Source organism: Apteryx rowi, unplaced genomic scaffold, assembly GCF_003343035.1.
Source record: "Apteryx rowi isolate R43461 unplaced genomic scaffold, aptRow1 scaffold_115, whole genome shotgun sequence".
In the NCBI taxonomy this organism is placed as follows: domain Eukaryota; kingdom Metazoa; phylum Chordata; class Aves; order Apterygiformes; family Apterygidae; genus Apteryx; species Apteryx rowi.
The window spans coordinates 1,145,019-1,163,705 of record NW_020447364.1 but is presented as its reverse complement, the minus strand read 5'-3'; the positions used below and the strand labels follow the sequence as shown (position 1 = coordinate 1,163,705).

Below are 18,687 nucleotides of genomic sequence, written 5' to 3'. Positions count from 1 at the left end.
TTGTACCCATGCAAAGTTCTCTCTAGAGTATGTCTCTCATCCAGAGGTGATTTTCCAATAAAATCAGCCTCGATTATTGCAAGCGCAGGAGCAATCCCTGAGGGAGTATATCAGGCAATTCAATACCAGGAAATGTTGTACTAGGCAAAATTAACCTTGTAGCAGTGTTATTTCCTGAAACATTATCTAGCTTTTGCCTTTCTTTTGTATTCATCGATCCTAAATGACTGCATTTTTTTCTTGCTTCTCTCACTTAGCAAAAGATCATTATTTTTTGTACTTGTATTTAAAAAAACAAATGCATGAAAGCACCTGTTTTTCCTTCTAATTCGCATATATTACTGTCAAAGTAAAGAGCTGTGTTTGCTGTATGGCAGGCACTTTTTCTTAGCTGAATAAAAGGCGATGGCAAGGAGGGCCGCTTTCATTCTGTACTATTTTAATGAATCCACAAAATAAAGGAAACCCACTAGACATATTAAYGGGAGGCCTCAAGCCAGCAAGGTCCAGGAAGCTTCATTCTCCCCTCTCACACCAAGGGTAAAAAAAAGTAATGGCAGTGAAACCAGAGGAGTTTCATGGCCTAAATGAGAGGAGAAGTAGACCTACACGTCTCAGAGTTACTGTTGACAGCCTTGGTCAGATACCACCACCAGGTAGCTCCAGCTATTGCCCCTTACCAGCACAGGCTCTCCAAGGCTGGGATCTTTGGCCGGAGAGTGTCTAGAATGTGTTGGACCCTAAACAGATCATACACTCATGTAAGTACCCTAACACTACTTACACAGTTTTGCTCTAGTCGCTTATCTTCCAGCAGGAAGAAAATGGCCTACTGGTGAAATGAAGGAGAATGAGTTCTGCAGGCTGGTTCCTTGGCTGGATACAGTCAGCTGAGCTGACACCAGCAAAAGCGGCACTAGAGTTTATACCAGCATCAGGCTTTTTACTCAGTTTTGCTGGCATTTGTTGCTTGGTTGCAATATTTTAACTGTACAGAAATAGATGAGCTTTTTAAAGCATTAATTTATAAGACATCACAGGTAGTTAGAAAACAATTGTTATTTACTACACTGTCCAAAACAAACACTCACACTATTTGAATAAATGCTAAGTGACTTAAAATTAAAAATAATTACCAGAAAGACAAATTTCAAGTCTAAAATGATCATATTGCTGAAACACAGCATGAGTGAGGAGAGAAGAATATGTCCTCCTTTGATCAATAGCAGATACCGGCTAAAACTGGAAGATAAATACCGACCTGAACTAATTTTTCTTTCTGTCAAAAGGAGGAAGAAGGCTAAAAAGGTTTTGTTTGGCTCAACCTTTTTTTTTTCCAACTTTTTTAAATTGACCTAAATTTAATTTTGACAAACTGTATCACAATGAAGGTATAAAAATGTTGTTCTGAAAAATAACAAAACTGATCCACTTATAACCAAAAGACTTATCCAGCTGCAAGAGTCTTGGCAAATTTGACACAAATGCATGACTAGCTTTGGTCAACTGGAATATACATTTTTCTGCAAATAAAAATACACAAAGAAAAAGTTTTTTCTAGCTCTGCAATTCCACGATGGCTACTGAGCAATATGCCTGGCTGGGGCGCTGAGGGGCGCCTCATAGCTGGATGCAGCTCGCGGTGCTTGGTATTGATGGTGCGTGCTCAGATTTGCAAGAGATTAGATGAATGAGCTCTCAGAGTCTGTTCATCTCATTGTCTTGTAAGCAAACATTGTGCACTACACAGGACGTGTGGTAATTTAACCATCTACTATAAATTATACAATCAAGTCGGAAGCATTTCACTATAAAAATGTATTGCACTCATTTGAAAAATGTGTGCTCTCTCTAAGTACCTGTTGTGGTGTTAGCTGAAAACCTTAATAAAGCACAAACTATTTTATATTTCAGGACTTAGCCAATGTGACTCATTTGTACAATTTTAAGTCCAAACAAACTGCTAGTCAACTAAATTATAACTTATTACCACAGGCTACAGACTTCTAATACATTCTGTGGTTGGAAGAGGACTGATTTACTGTTTTGGGCCCTGCCAGTAGTTATCATGCATCATTTCCCTAGAAATAAAAATAGCCCTACTGTGGTTATCCTTTGGACTGATAAAAATATATCTAACAAGATGTGTCAGAGGAACAAATTCAGAAAATAAAGGTAAAATATTAAATAGAGTTATTATTTTATGTCTAAAGTACTACATCTTCCAGCTGCTGTGAKGACTTTGGAATAAAGCAAAAGATACTGCAAGAAGGAAAAAAGATCTAACGGAGCAATTGAGCTCTGACAAACCCACATGGGGATGGCTGAATTGTCAGAGCTTTGCAAGAGTCAAAATTTACATAAAAATCAGTATTTAGGGATTTGTGAGATATCATCAAAAAGGATTTAATATCTGCGTTTCTTTGCAAACAGTTTAAAAGCGGCAGTTTTATAATCCATTTCCAACACTAACCTTTAACTTGTAGGAGTGAAATAATCCTTTGCAACATTTCCAGAGTTCACATTCTGCTGAGGAAATGTAGTCCCCTAAATAAAACTTGCTGGAAACCAACAGTAGCATATGTATATTGGTTTTCAGAGTGATACTTTAGGTGCCAGTCCTGCAGCGAGTATTGCACGTGCACACGGATTCGACTGCATGGTCCAACTTGTAGAATCAATAGCATTTTGGGTTTGTTGCATTTTTGGAGGGACTTTATTGCTAGTACAATAAATTGATCCCATTGTCAGAACTCTGTATTTGTGTAGATGCCTAAATGGACAGACTAGGAGGATCAGGGACTAAAGAACAGTGTCTATAATTGCCTGTAAGCGCCTTTTTCCTGGATTTTCACTGGGGATTTGAATGCTTTCACATGCTAGACTTAAAGTATTAAAACATAAATATGAACGGATTTCTCTGAGAAATGAATGGGGGCAGGCTGTTTAGGCACTGTGTTGTAATGGATTTTTAGAACTATTTTWACTGGTGCTAGCTGATTTAGTAGCTAGCCAGAAACAGTCAAAAGAGAAACAATGGGAAGAAAAGTTTAGAAGTGGAGTGTAACGTGGTGGTGTGAAAATTGCTTGGGACTTTTACTGAAAATAAGAGCTATGGCAGGGCTGGGCTTCTTCTTTCTTTAAAAGTGGTTTCATTTTTATTCTCTAGTAAATGTCTTTTAGGTGTATGTATACATATACATACATATGTATGTGTGTACACATACATATATGTATATATGTGTGTGCATGTGTGTGTTTCCACTAGACACAGTGTACAGTAGCAGATGGCCATCTTCCCATGCTATTGTCTACAATGGGAGGCTTTTTCACCCTGGACATGATATGCTTTTTTTCTTCTTTTTTTTAATACAGGTCAGGAGATATCCCCTGCTGAAAGAGCTGAGCATGGGTACCACCACTTTTGGACCTCTACTGGTTACAGGTGCCTGCTTTGACTGGTTAAAAACAAACACACCTTCAGACCTAGCCCAGGGGCCTGCACTTATGCCAACAGGGGCAAAAGATCTGTTTATRGTTACTGCTATTACAGTATACATTAGCTGACCCTCGGAGGCTGACCTGCTTGCCCTCCCGCTTGGCGAGTCAATAAGAAAATCCTCTGGCTCTGCGTGACTCACGTGGACGTCAGCCCTGCTGTGCAGAGCAGGGTTTGTCCAGTGAGGGAGAAGTGAGGTGCCACTCCAGCTGGTAAAACAAAGATATTTTTAAAGTGCAGTCAGTAGAAACAGTCACTCCCATTCCATGTATAATCAAGGATGAAAAGGCCATGAAAAATACCACTGCRCTTTGCAAATGAGAGGTCAATTGAAATGTCAAGATATCAAATGTTAATGGATTGCAATTCCAGTGATGGTTGGGACAGAAAACCATACCATGTCCAGTCGGATGCCCTTCTGAGGAGAAGATGAGTTTTATGGCAGGAAAAGACAATAAACACCAGAAGTCTTTCTGGTTAACAAACCTGTGGCTGGTCTAGTCAGTGATGGAAAACAAACATATTTTGAAAATATAAAAAGCAGTGGGATCTGAACACCAACTATAATCCCAGAACATGTATCTGGAAGTCATTAAGTCTACAGCAAATTTAAACATATGCAGGTGTTTGGGGAAAATGCCATTGCTTTCTGTTGAAGAATTTTAAAGGGACTATAAAAGAAGAGAGGATAAAGGACACTCAAGGAAGTCAATGTTTTCTTCCCCGGAGCAAGAAGCCAATTCAAATATTCTCACAGTTCTACAGCAGTTAATGGAATACATAGACTGCTCTTAAAAACATTCTTTTTCCATTTTAAAAATCTAATTTCTCTTACAAAACTGTTCTAGTCTCCACTGTAGGATGACATCAGGACTTATCTGAATGATTCTTTCACCTGCCCACATTTTCCCATAGAATCCCTCTGGCCACTTGCATACAGGACTGCACTCTGGGGCATTTGTTTAGAGCCCGATTATATCCAGTCCCTATTCAGAAGGGTGCTTCCATGCAAAGATATCCTTTCTCTAATATTGAAAAGAGAAAAAAGAAGCTAGTTATCTTTATAACAACTGCTTCYGCCTGATTAGGAGATACACATTCTTCCTTTTCCAGTCTCAGAGAGATTTGACTTGGGCCTATATTAGCTCACTGGTGGAGTCACATGCTCAGAGGGAAAACTGCTTTATTAGTGGTTTTTGAGTAGGAAGTGTCTCCTTGGTCTATATGACAGAGATCTGTAATATAACAAATGAGGGATAATGAGTAATCATTTGCTGTTTCTCATAACTACTTGCATGAATTCCAGTGAATATATCAGGAGAAGGGTTTAAAACAATCAAAAGACMATATTGTTATACACACTATGGTGTCATATATGTCACAGGATGTTGTGGGGGCAAAAAATATGAACAGATTTCAAAAAAGATTTTGCATGGAGGATAAGTGCTTCGGTAGCTCCTAACATGCCGTGTAGTTACGGAAGTGTTAMCTGCTGTGTGCAGACAGATGGTTGAATGCTCCCTGTGGAGGATGACTCAATAATTGTTCTCCTTCCCCCCCCTTTCTGCCACTGGTAGCTACRAAGCACTTGGCTGGTGGACCTTCAGTCTACATTAACCTACAGGCTGCCAAGTGAAGTGTATTTGTACACGAGGGTGAGGTTCTACATGTCTAACCCTGACTGTGCCTGGATCTGAGGGGATTCTGCATCCTGAACCACCAAGCCAAGCCAAGTGATGTGGTCCAAGTCAACACAGACATGATTCCTCTAGATGTTAGGCTTTATTCCTCAGCTGGTTTGGGCTCCCATTGCCTACCCAAGTCTGGAAAAAAAGTGTGGGAAGTGTGATCATCAGTTGGGTTTCACAAAAAAGTTGCTATTGATTCCTAAGGAGATCTCTGTCCTCCCCCTCCTCCATCGAACCACAGAGTATATAGATGATTATTTCCTTTGGATGTGTCCTAGTCTGAACCCACTGCTTATGTAACAGCTCTTTAGAAATTGGAAACCTTCCATGGGGTAAACTTGGGTAAGCCGTGTCACCTCTTTCAGACTCAGGGATGGGAACAGTATGACACGCATGGGCCTACTTCTCTCCCAAGTAGGGGAGAAAGTATCTAGGACTTTGCATCCTGGAATCTGCTTCCTTCTCTACTACAGACTYTCAGTGTAAATACAGATAGAGCCAATGGGGACGGCAAGTGCTTGTTATGTGACAGGGACAGGGCARGATAAATAAGATAATGAGATGTTCAGATTTTGCAGTTATGCAGGCCACACTGGTGCCTCAAAAAGACATGGTCTTTAGACAGTCTTATGTTTTTGGAATCCTAACTGCACTATTGCACTGAAAAAATCAAAAAATTTTCTGTGTGGTTATCTATAGTAATATTGTGTCAGATGATGCCACCAATGCATAAAGATGGGTTCCTCTGGATGCACTATGTTTACTTGAAGTGCTACAAGCAACATGGAATTGAGACCAAGTGCTCTGAAGGAGCTGAACACCATCTGCATCCACCTTGGCCCTGGTTAATTCACATCCGTTAATCTAAGCACCGACAAACACCTGGATATTAACAAGCCAGATCCTTGGCTGGCTTATTAAACTGTACTGAGGAAACTTCCTCTTTATTCCCTCCAGAAGAGTTAACTGTTGGAGGGCTTCTAGAGAACAAATAGGAACAGCACACTTCCTCCCGAACATGAAAAGGGCAACATTAATAAACTTAGCAACTAGAAGTAAATAGATCATTTCAACAGAAATTCTAGTTATGCTCCTTAACTGATGTGTTAAATAGTGGTAATACCAGGCCCAGTTCACTGCCAGTATATAAACTACAGTCTTTAAAAGAGAGTGATTTCTGATTCCAGTTTTGGGCCACAGGAACTATGTCAGCATACAAGTAAGGACATTTCTTATGCTAATGACAACTGAGAATATATTTTTTATATATGTGTGTATATATATATATATATATATATAGTAACAGATGTCAAATGCAGTTAGATTCAGCTCAACTTATTAGTGCGTGGCTTTTAGCCAAAAGCAATTCACATTTGCAGAAGTGTACTATCACATATGTCTTAATAACAGAAATGTGTTTTTAAAAATGTATGTGATAAGTCACATATGGTAGAAGGAATCTGTACAGCTTTCAGTCCTTATGACAATGGAAGCTACTAACTTTATTTTGCATAGCTGAAGAACATTAAAATTCAAGTGAAATTCTCTTTGACATTTGAGAGCTACAAAAGCAATAGCACTAAAAGCTAGACAAGCCTGAGCTGTACTAAGTGTGGCTGTGATGCTTATACAAATAAAATCCATATCTACTACTGCCATCTTAAAGGTACTGTTTTTACTCTTGCCCTGAGAGGTAATATTTTAGTATAAAATCATAATTGTATACAGGTACATTAAGTACTTATATTTCACTGAAAAACACTAGGCAGATTTTTTGTCAGATCTTTGTTATGCAGAGTGTAATTAATATGTATAATGGATTCCCTAGGGTACTAATTGAAGCTGCAACCATGAACATAGTCAAAGAGAAGTTAAACAACCAGTTGGGGAAAACATGACACGGCGAGATATACACATGTAGGTGGAAAGAGCGAGACTGTCCATCTGGCCTTCTTCCCTTCCAAAATGTTACAACACTTATTCAAGTCCCAGGAAGGAATGATTTAACCTAGTCCCCTCTCCCCCCACTTCTGACGGAGTAATCGGGCATCAGTGTCACATACAAGCTGTTTAATGACCGCAAGGCTCAATACCTCTGTTATATGCAGGAGAACTCAATTCAGTTGAGCTGTTCTGGAGAATTTAATCCAAATATGAAAAAAGTAAAAATATAATTATTTTGGAGTTGTTCCCCAGGACCCTCATCAATTTCCATTCCTGGATCTTTTAGCAGGTGAGGTGAAATCACAGCTCATTTCACACTACTAAACAACCACAGGTAACAATGACTTTAATTCAGCTTGCACTGAATTTGAACTAGCCCTACAGGCACGAAAGGTCCCTTGTCTTATTAGAAGTTTCATGTGCTATCAGGTCCCTGCTGGATCCCATTTCTAATTTTTATCAGATTAAATGAAACATAAAGAGAGACTGATTTATGACTATCTTGCATCTTGCCTAATCATTCGAATAATCGATTCGTGTAATCATACACGTTTTGCATTCACTTTGCAAGGTGTAAATGACTATACACGATGGAAGCCAAGTGAGAAGCAAAACCATATCCTTTTGTTATGCACCCCAAAACACAATGATTTGTGAGTCCTATCAGCGCATCTTCTTACAAATACAAAAACATGCTAGTCCAAAAGCCTGCATGATCAGCAATCTAAAATGAAAACAAAAATGTTTCCTCTGTATATAGCAAGAATATACAGYTACTAGGACTTAGTAAAACTGCAGTGATCAGCTACTGAAGCTAAAAATATGTGTTTTATTGGTACATAAGAGCCCATTAAAACTCTGGTATTCATTATTTAAACAGAACCACTGATTGCTGGTAGCTTTAACCAAAAATGCCTTTTCTCAAAGAGCCAGGACATCTATATAGCAACTTTCTTAATTCAATGATATATGGTTGAGTGTTGCTACTAGTGCCCTAAGATTTAAGAACTTCTCATAAAATGCCCTGGAAATTGCTCCCTGGTAACTTGCTCATCCTTCACCGAATCCTCCTGTAAAGAGCAGAAACACACGTGTGTGTGTGGTGGGAGTGAGATGCACACATGGAGTGAGAAAGAGCTCTTAATCAAGAGGGTGGCAAAGCCTTGATACATAGGTGCAAAATATTCCCATGTGTTTAGAAATCGTTTGGCACATTCTTAGTTATTTCCCTCCTGTCAGACCTTCTCAAGRATTGCAATTAAAAATCATAATCTTTTTAGCATGTACAAACCTCCCCAAGGCTAGGAGCACGATGTATTGAATATGATTGTGATATTATTTGGCAGCTATTCATAGACAATACATTAATTTATGGAAACTGGATGAAACTTGGGGAGYGCAAGCATTAGGGACCCATGAAAAAATCAGAAGGTTTCCTCAATGATATTGACTTTTTTATAGCTATGATTAGGGGTAACTTGAATTCCCGTATCTCTTTTATTGCCCTTCTTATTGCCTTAGTCTTTTTTGTGACTGTATGGAAGAAGTTCATTAAAGTTACATTTTCCAAGGGATATAAAAATAACTTACTTCACAGGAATGTTTCTCAATTTTGTCTTTTCAGCAGCCTGTAAACATAAGAGGGGTGGGGGAGACAAGCAGTTAAGCGACATACCTAAAAGCACAACTCGCTGCAACCGAAACAACCCATGCACGTCAGAAACGCATGTGAGTTCATGCACCAACGGGGGCTGCCRCACCCACGGGGGCAGCGGGAGTGGGGCTGCCCGAGCCAGACTTGGCCACGTCGGAGAGAGAGCGCTGCGGGCTTGAAACACGCCTTCCGCAGTTTGTGCTGTCGATGCGGTTTATTTGTTTTTAATGGCCACGAGTGCTTAGGAACTGCTTGTTCGGGGCGATGACTTCATTTCCCGCTCCGAAGTCTGGCCCTAACCTATCTGTCCATAGATAGAACAACAGCATCAAAGGAAACAATGCCGGCAAGAACGGACTCTCCTTCCAAAACAGTTCTTATTTGCCAACAGAAAAGGGCAAGGGATGACCAAATGTTCAGATCAATTTCCTCTTGTGAAACCTTTGAGAAAACACACTCCAAATCATCTAAATGAGTAAATCTTTGGGCCCCTCGGCCCACACCGCCTCAGACATGGAGCCTGGTTCCAGCTTATTGCTGAACCCATTGATCTGTGTACAGTCCATTTATCATTCATGAAAAGAGCCAGTGATCTTCACAGTATATTAGAAGAAACAACTCAGATCATCTGTCAACGGCCCTCTTATTTCTGTTTCCCTCTCCACAGGGATTTCATCTCCTTCGATTCTTCTTGAATTAAAATGTTGCTAAGCAACACAGCTGGGGGCACCGATGGCAGAACCGCCACAGTCTATCAAACTGTTTAAGCTGCTCGAGATTTTAGTGCAGATTTTTTTTTTATGCTTCTGTGGCATAATTATGTAATCTGAACCAACCTTGTATTCCCTCTGAATTTTTCAGAAATAGGTAAATAACATTTTAACACAGGAGGGCTTGAAATAWCACCTTAAGATAAACTGATGCTGTCATATCATTTTGGAGAATTCCTTTTAGTATTTACAGAACCAGACTATAATAGATTTAAATGTGGAAAGCAGTCAGATGGTTAGTGAGATTACAAGCACAGGCAGCAGTGAAAGGCAGAATTAAGACAACTGATCCATAAACCTATTATACTACAGAAAGTCTTAGTGCTTAATTACCTTGAGAGATATTYTATAAAGCCTACAAAAATTGAAGTGAAGGGTTTTGGTGAGAGACTTCAGACCAGAGCATGCTTAGGGATGGGAAAAAAATGGTTCCCACATAAGAACTACTAATATCAGTGGTCCTGAAAGATGCTCACATAAACCCTTAAGGAATTAAATCCCACATGAAAACTGACTAACTTTTGAAACCTCTGGAACCTGCACATTTGAATTCCAAATGCTGCCAGAATGAGTTCTCCTTTGGGCTCTTCATGGGACTAGTTTTTCAAAATACCTGGCATTTTGGCACTTTTGCTTCCAGCCATAGCAAAGATAAAATCTAGGTCTTAAGTCCATGGAAATACCTAACACTGAGTTTTAATTTGAGAGAAGCAATTAAAGCTTGTGAGAGCTCAGATGGGGCAACAATAACTTTCTGGGCTGGCTCCCTGTGTGCAAAGAAAGATGCATTTGTTCTATTTGGATTACATTTTCTATCTAAAGCATAAATCAGTGAATGCATGATATGAAACAATTACATTAATTGTACAGTAGAGTTGCTAAATAAAACACTTAAACCTCAGGAAACACTAAAGTTAAGATTGCACAAATCACTGTTACACACCCAAACCTAATCCTGTCCTCTCCAACAAGCCTATGATGAAATTGGGTCCCTGCCTCATTAGTGAAATAATGTAAGTTCTGCCTTGTTCCAGCAACACTCTCCCAAAACCCCTTTTTCAGCTGCCACATGAACACACAGACTCAAAAGGGTGTTATTAAGAAATCTTTCTGAGTAATAAACTACATGTAACAACAAGCAAATGCTTCATTTAAAATGGATGAAAACAGCATCAAAAACGGCATTTCAGTTACCCAAGCCTCCCATTAAATGACAAGTTTCAGTCCCATCCTGCAGGGAACTAAAATTATTTTTAAACCTTATAAACAGCCTTCTGTTACAGCAGAAGATCTTCTGACGTAGAGTGCTATTTTGCTTGACCCTTCTATATATCAGATAGCTGGACTATAACAATTCTGAGTTCAGGCATGTGAAACTTGCATCCAAATCTCAGATACAAGTTGTTTTTTTCTTCCAAATTATTAAAAAAATCACTAAACAAAAACTGTTTTCAAAATACAGATAAGGAAAACAGAAGAATGTGAAGTGTCTGGGGTCACAAGTAAATAATAATACAGTTCATTCTAATACACAGTAAAGCTGAAGGTATTCTGTAGAGTATGTGCATGATGGTGTGAGCTAAACTGTTTGCATGAAAGATTAAAGAAGATGAAGCTATTTCAAAGCATGAGAACTGGCAATGTAAAAGCCATGGAATATTAAAAAGCATAGTCTAAACTGGGCATTTGATTTTTGACTACTTAGCTATGTTGATGGCAACTGTTTACCCAGCAGGAAATGTGGTAGCTTTAGGGACAAAGAATTATAGATGCATTTTATTTTCTAGGGTTATGAAGATTTTAGCACTTATCTCTTCTTAGATTTTTAGCTGGAGAATTCCCCTCCGTTTTTTTCCTGTTACCTGGAGAAGGCACTTTCCTAATTGTTAAGAAAAGGCACATACTGAGGGGAGAGTGTCCTCACATACGTGCTCACTTACACACAGTTTTTAAAAAATATTGCGMGCTCTCAGGTCAGTCTACATACCAGCCTAATTTCATGGTGGATGATAAAGCAACTGGACATTTCCTATTGCAAATGATTCAGTTTGCCACTGAGTGGGAACATGGTGGTGTTAAACATAGCACAGAATAAATGCCTGGAATTCCTTCTGAGAAAGAAATGCAGGATCTGGCCTTCTGCTTTTATTTGTCTTGTATGTGTTGCTCATTCATTTTTCAAAGCGTATTTGTTGCGATATCACGAGCATGCCCAGTGGCAGAAGATAAAGAAAGGCAAAATCAAAGTGACATTGAGTAACTCTACACATTAAGCTTTGATGCAGAAACATATTGTTTGAAAATATTTGGTGTGCAGCAGGTCTGTCAATTAGAGCTAATTATTTTTCTCTGATCAGGAAGAATGCAATCTTGTTTTAGGCAGGTTTCTTTGAAATGTACGTCTTTTATATAACTTCATTATAGGAAAATACTTCTTCCAAATTACTTTTTTTCTGGGCTGCTTAGCTATTGACTCAAATTGTCTGTGTTGAGTAGTTCTCTCTGCTTTGATAATTAACTTTTGATCATTACTGAATTTAGCAGCTCTAGTCAGATGTGTTCATAGCCATCCTCCTCAACTATTTCGGTGCTCATAGCCTTTAATCTTTGAACAAAATGATCTCATTGAGCCTCCATCAACCTCGCTACTAAGTTAATAATTCCTGTTTCTCATCTTCATGACTGAGTTTGATTTGTTTTAGACTTGATGGGAGCTTTTGATTATTAATTTAAGATATTTCAAAGACAAATACGTTTTAAGAGTTATTTTGTTTACCTTATATTCCTGGGCTTTTACAAATAAGAAACTGGTTTTACTCCACAATGATTCCTAAACTTCATGCATTAAAAGTATCATCTAGAAATAGAGCAGGTAGGAGGTTCCCAAGTCATGATGCATGTCCTCTGAGTGGGAAATGATGCTGCAAAAGATTGGAATGAAATTGAACTGGTATAATGTAATATTCAATGGGTGTTAGGAGAATTACATCATGGGACCGTTGCTAATTTTGAGCTTGAAAACGTGCATTAAAATAATTTARGATGATTAGAAAATGGAAGCCAGACTGAACTAGACAATCATTCCACTTTAATTTGTAATTTCCTTCTGATGTTTTTTTTACAATTATGGCCTTCACGTAATTGTGCCACCTCTCTCTAACATCTTCTCTCCTCAGCTGAGGCTAGTGGTGAATAAGAAGAAAGAAGATGAAGAATATATGAAAAATAGCAAGCTATAGAGGAACAACCAGCAAAGGGAATTTGCCAGGGCATGCTTTCCCAYGGCTTTTATAATGGCCAAAGACTTGTGCCTCTTATGGTGTATTACTCCTGATTTTGGCACTATTTGCTTTGGCACTAGCTCAAGAACAATCTGCACTGTACTTCACTTGATCCCTAGTGTGGATATACCCACAAACTTATTTAATTAGTGGAAATCTAACTATTACACAAAAGAATGACCTTGGGAATAAGCATTGGCTCCTTCTAGGTTGTGTACAAGGATGGCAGAGTGTGCAAAATGATGKTTTTTTTCATGGCTATCAATTAACAGGCTGACTTTTGGATAGAAAGAACCAGAAAGACTACTTGGTCAGTACAACCTTCCGACATCACAAAGACCTGAGGAGAATAAACTCAGAAGAGGCCTGCCCCAAAATAACAAGATAAAACATTTTGCATATGTAGAAGCCAAATTAGATTTTCAGTCAAAGGACATGTTGCAGGGGAAGTGTCTGCTTTCGAAAGAAAATTTAGATTTTCTAATGCACAACTGAAAAACCAAGATTTTCAGGGAAAATTATTTGGTTTTGAGGAAGTGAGGTTTGACAAAAAGTCCGTATTTTTTAAAAAATGCCTCTTGATTCAGAACCACCATGACCAGCCAGCTAACAAGGCAATTACTGAGGCTCCAAGAGTCTTCAGCTAAGACAGATATAACCTCAAGTCCTCCAACCTGTAGGTGGAAGGAAGAAAGCCTTCATGCTTTAACCTTTTCCCAGAACTGCTGTGAATCTCACATGGGTTCAGCTCCCCACTTCTAATCAGCTCTGTACTCTGGGGGGAATAACTAAGCAACTCCATGTAAGTAAGTTCATAAACCACCATGGCATTCTCTTGTCCTGCAGGAAGAAAAGAGGTGCCCTGGAAATTCAATTCAATGCTCCAACAAAAGCAGAGAAACTTTCCATATTAGTGAGTTATAGCAGATTCTTTGTAGATTATCATTTGTCTTGGAAGTTATCCTATGCTCTTTCATTTATAAAGAACATCTCACTTATGATCCTACATAAAGAACCAAAACCCACTAATTATGGACTGTACTGTACTGTACTGTGCTCTGGCTCTATATTATACAGTTGGTCTTAGCTATGACTTCCTGTGGAGGAGAAGAACGTAGCGTGCAAGAAAGAAATCATCCAAAATTGTGCTGGGAATCAGAAAGCCCAAATCTGAGGGCTGGAGGATTAGTATGTGATAATACATGCACATATAAGTGCATATAAGTGTGGTGTATTCCTTTTTTTTTTTTTTTTTACTGCATTGGTTACACTCTCCTCTACATGTCCCCTAATGTCAACAGAGGAGATTGTATTTCTTTCTTGCTAATTGCATCTGACATCAAGTTGGCAACTTCATATTTGAGATTCTGTCTGTGATGTTCCAGGTCAGTCTCACCCTGAGGACAAAAAGCCCAATGCTACTGCATCTAGGACCATCAACAATGGAGCAAGAAGATACTTTCCTCATCCTGTAATATTTTAATAAAATAAGTACTTTTCCTTCAGAAGCCAAACACGAGGGATGAATCAGCTGAGATCAATTTTGTGAAAGACCAAGTCACTACACATGTGGTATGTACAAATCAAAATGGTTCATTGGACTCTCGCTGTGTATAAACTATACAGAGAACTTCTCATCATTGCTTTGAGCAATGCAGTAACGTTCATGGCTTTACAGAGAGATGTCCAGGAACATTTAGGGTGAAATTTTACCGTATTGGAAATTTAATTTCAGTTGGTGCTGTTGAGGCTAGGTAAAATGAAAAACAAATKTTAAGTGACCAAGTCTAAAACAGACTATCTTTGGATTAGGAGTCATCTTCATCCCTGATATAAGTGTACTGTTTTTAATTGAGCAACACCACAGATATATTTGGGCTTCTGTCAGCATTCTTCCCAAATCCCCACGTTTACTTCAGGCCAATGGTGGAAATCAAACTAAGGAAGCGTGTAATGAAAAACGTGGCCACTTCCTATCCTTGACAGCYTATTCCATAAAAAAAAGAAGAGAGCTACTGAGTGCATACTACATTCAGAGGAAAGCTTGTTGCTTGTGTAGGCACACCTGAGCTGGCTTTAAATTAGCTAGTGTGGGTACGATGAGCACTGTTGCTTTTGTGGCACAGGTCTCAATTTAGCCAGGGTCTGTGGTGACCTTTACAATACAAACAGTTATGGCTATCTGTCACTGAACTGCCTGATTTTAAAGATAACTCACATACACATATGTTTATATTAGGCACAACTTGGATTGTGGTATCAAGGTACCTYGACACAAGAGTCTTGGAACAGTGCCTTCCTTCTCCAGTTATTTTGATACACTCTGGATTCTTTCAAAAGTGCTTTTGATTGAGGCTGCTAATTGTACTACTTTTGACGTCTCCTTATAACAAAGGAGAAGTTGGAATTGCAATTGTAATTGGCATTACAAATTCTACTGATTCATTTTCCAAGATGTTTTCAGGTTGCTTTACAAATGCTAATCAACTCTCTCAATCTCTTGTGAAGTTCAGTAGATTTAAATACTCTCCACTGTACTGTTGCAGAATCGAGGCAGAAAGATGTTGATTGACTTGGTCAGTCATTGGTCAGAGTTCTGCGGCAGAGAACTCCTGATYAGAGCTAGGCCTGATTTTTCATAAGAATTGCTTTGTTTGGAAAATGCATATAGCCCTGACAACAGAAACAGTTGGAAAATTTGTACWGAATGTTCCATCTTTAAGAAAAAAATTCTGAATTGAAATTCTAGTTTGAAACATCATTTCCTTGCAAATGATTTGTTATAAATTCATTACAAATGTCCCCTGCTTAGAGGATGAAAATCCTATTTTGAAAATATACAAATAAAACATTTAGCTAGGGACAAAACCCAGTATTTGTCTCATTATTTACTGACAATTTTTTAAAATGTGTGTTATGTTCAACCTTCCAAACGGCTAATAAATCAAAAAATCCATTATTTGCTAGGTTTACTCCAGAGCCCTTTTCTACATGTTAATCACACGTTAAAACATCCTGAGGAGGCAAAAGAAACAGAGAGAAAAGGTCAAGAAGCAATTAGAAGAAAAGCAAAAAAAAGCCTCCCTACACTTTCCTTAAGAAAGGAAGAGCAAAGGGCTAGATTCAAAGCCTCAGAATTTCCTACTACTTCATTGTACAGCTACAGACAAACTCCATAATATGTTTGCCTCATTTTCCCCAGTTCTAACATATAAAGAGTAATTCTTTGTATCTACATCCCTGAGAGTTAGCTGAACACTGCTGGTGTTTTGAGATCTTATAAAGAGATGCACTTTTAGTGTGCAATGTCTTACTAATTTTTACTTTTGCAGCACTCACATCGGTTAAAATTTCCTGTGTCAAAATGGAAAGGAGGATTGGCCAACCTCCCTGCAGCAGCTTCTCTTACCCCTGTTCACTTGCAGTTTACGCCCTCAGATTCTCCTTGGTGGCAAAGGCTGTTATCTCATTCCTTGGGGAGTCCAACCTGTCCTCAGCCTCTCCCTACTCTAAATTAATGAACAGTTCCCTAGGCTTGAGAAGTAAAAGGGCAGAGTCAAACTGTAACAGCAGCGGCAGTGCTGGGAAGCTTTGATGTTGCTGTTGTTTGTGCCTCTCATTTACTTCCTACGCAGGACTAAAGAGTTTAAGGATTTAGATTTAATATTCAGTATAGATTATTACAAACAGGCAGCAGAGGTGATAGAGGTGAACACATATGAAATAACTCTTTGCTGTCCTTGGTCTGGTTTAGTACATTGCACAGATGACTTAGCCAGTTCCTAAACTGTGCAGCTCCAAAAACTGTACACAATACTACCGCCTTGAACTGGAATGCCCCCAGGAGGGACCCCTGCCCAAATCCACTGCACTGTCACTCTGTGGTCCCGACCTGTYCCTGCGAAGATGCAGGAGGTCTGTTCTGGAAAGATTCATCCTGCTGGTAGGGAATGGAGCACCTCCAACCCCAGCTAACCTCACAGTGGCAGATGCATTCACTGTAAGAAAAATTAAGGTGTTTAGTTCTCATTACTGTTCTCCTTCTGGACTTCCTCCAGGGAAGATCAACTTTCACTTCTTCTCCCTCTTATTCTGGCTGACAGAAGCTAATTACTGGATTTATCATGCCCTTTTCATCACCTGCTTCTGAGCTTGTGCTGGCCGCCTATGAGCCGCTCTGCTCAGACTTTTGCTAACCCTCAGTCTTAAAGCCAGCACTAGCACCATACTCCATTGGTGTGAAAAACTCCCAAGAATTTAGGTTTTGAAGTTCACAGACAGTTGCTTAGACTTTTACAAAAGCGCCACACTGCAGATGGCCAGCATAAGAAAGCCAGACAATTTCTTTACCAAAATGCTTCACAAGGCATGCATGATAAAAATCACACTCTCCTTTGAGGAGAAAAGGGAGATAAATGTTTCCTATGTGGTCGGATTAGTGAGTGCTGAGCACTGAGATGGCCCGCAGATACCACAGACTTCAGATTTATTTTTTTCTAGGACAGTATGGTCAAGTCTGGCTTTTCTCTTAACAACAACAATGGTGGCATCAATCAATTATCTCGCTGCTGCCACCTTTGCTTGCCAGAACAATACAGAGCTTTTGCACAAGTGGCATACATAGCAAAAGGCCCTGCAGAAATATATTTTTGTCCATACTTATAATAAAGACTCCTTTATACGAACACGGGTGCACAGGCATGCATTCGCAGAGCATACATGATCCGTCCTGTTGACTGAAAGCTGTATCTCCCTCCTCCCTCCCACCCCAGATTTCCAGCGTCTGCTCCTTATGGCCGAGCTGAGGAACCGCTGGCCTCTTCATCTCTACTTAATTGGTGGCAGAGGTACCAGGTCTGTATTTAATGTCTGTCCTTCAGGAGAAGGATGTCTTGTGGCATGGCTGAGGGAACCTGGCTGCTTCAGGCTGGTGGCATGAAGAGCTGAACAAAAGAGAAGCACCCATTTAAGAGAGCACTGAGGGGCTATGAAGTGCCTGCTTACTTGGGGGCAGTAAGGAGAGGACTTTCTGCAGCTCTATTTATCCATCTTTTCAAATATTTCATTCCCCCTCTGCTAGGACTGCCTGCCTGCTGGTGTTTTCTTTTCCTGCATTATTTTTCCTCCTGCAGCTGAGGGTTTTCCAGATACTGAGCTGCCGGTGCGTACCAGGCAAGCTGCAGAAAAGGCGACTCAGGGGCTGACCATGCCGGTCGGGGCAGCTGCGGCCCCGGAGCCCTGGGCAGGAACGTGGCCACAACCTGCAGGGCAAACTTTCTTTGGTCGATTTGCAGCACAGTGCAGCATACAGCAACCACTCGTCCTGGGGGTTATATTAATCCCCTTCCTCACTGATGGATAACTTCCACAACAGCAACATGTGTGGAAACACTTGCATGAAATTCTGTGAATTTGAAAGAGTTAAAAGTCTTTGATAACATCGTGTATTTTAGTGGTGTGCCATGCTATTCACTCATAACCACAACAAGCTCACCTCAGATCTCACAGCACTTACTGAAAGCTTCTGCTGATAATAAACAAATACTATGATATGAATCTATGTCATTACTGTGTGAATTACTACCTTAGAAATGTCAGCCATCAAATCTCTTATTACCAAAGATTAGTCTAACGGAAGCTGCAGTATTCATTTTACATAGTCGGTGATATATGGTTGTTTCAACTAGTATTGTACAGAATAAAATAATTTGAGTATCAATTAAAATGGACTGAGGTAGCAAGAAGAGACATATCCTCATGAAAGGATTTTTCATGGTTATAGACTGATGAGGCTGGAGAATGACTGTATTATCCTAATAGCTTCTGTTTTCATTAATGGCTCAATGAAAAC

General features: G+C 39.5%; 1 protein-coding gene across 2 annotated transcripts in view; it reads right to left on the bottom strand.

Moving 5' to 3' along the window:
- Positions 1-18,687, bottom strand: part of AFF2 (AF4/FMR2 family member 2) — a 263,475-nt gene that overhangs the window by 72,689 nt on the left and 172,099 nt on the right. For both annotated transcript variants that reach the window (XM_026079836.1, XM_026079846.1), the window contains exon 9: positions 8,722-8,759. In XM_026079836.1, the coding sequence (XP_025935621.1) occupies positions 8,722-8,759 (38 nt within the window). The remainder of the gene's footprint in view (positions 1-8,721; positions 8,760-18,687) is intronic.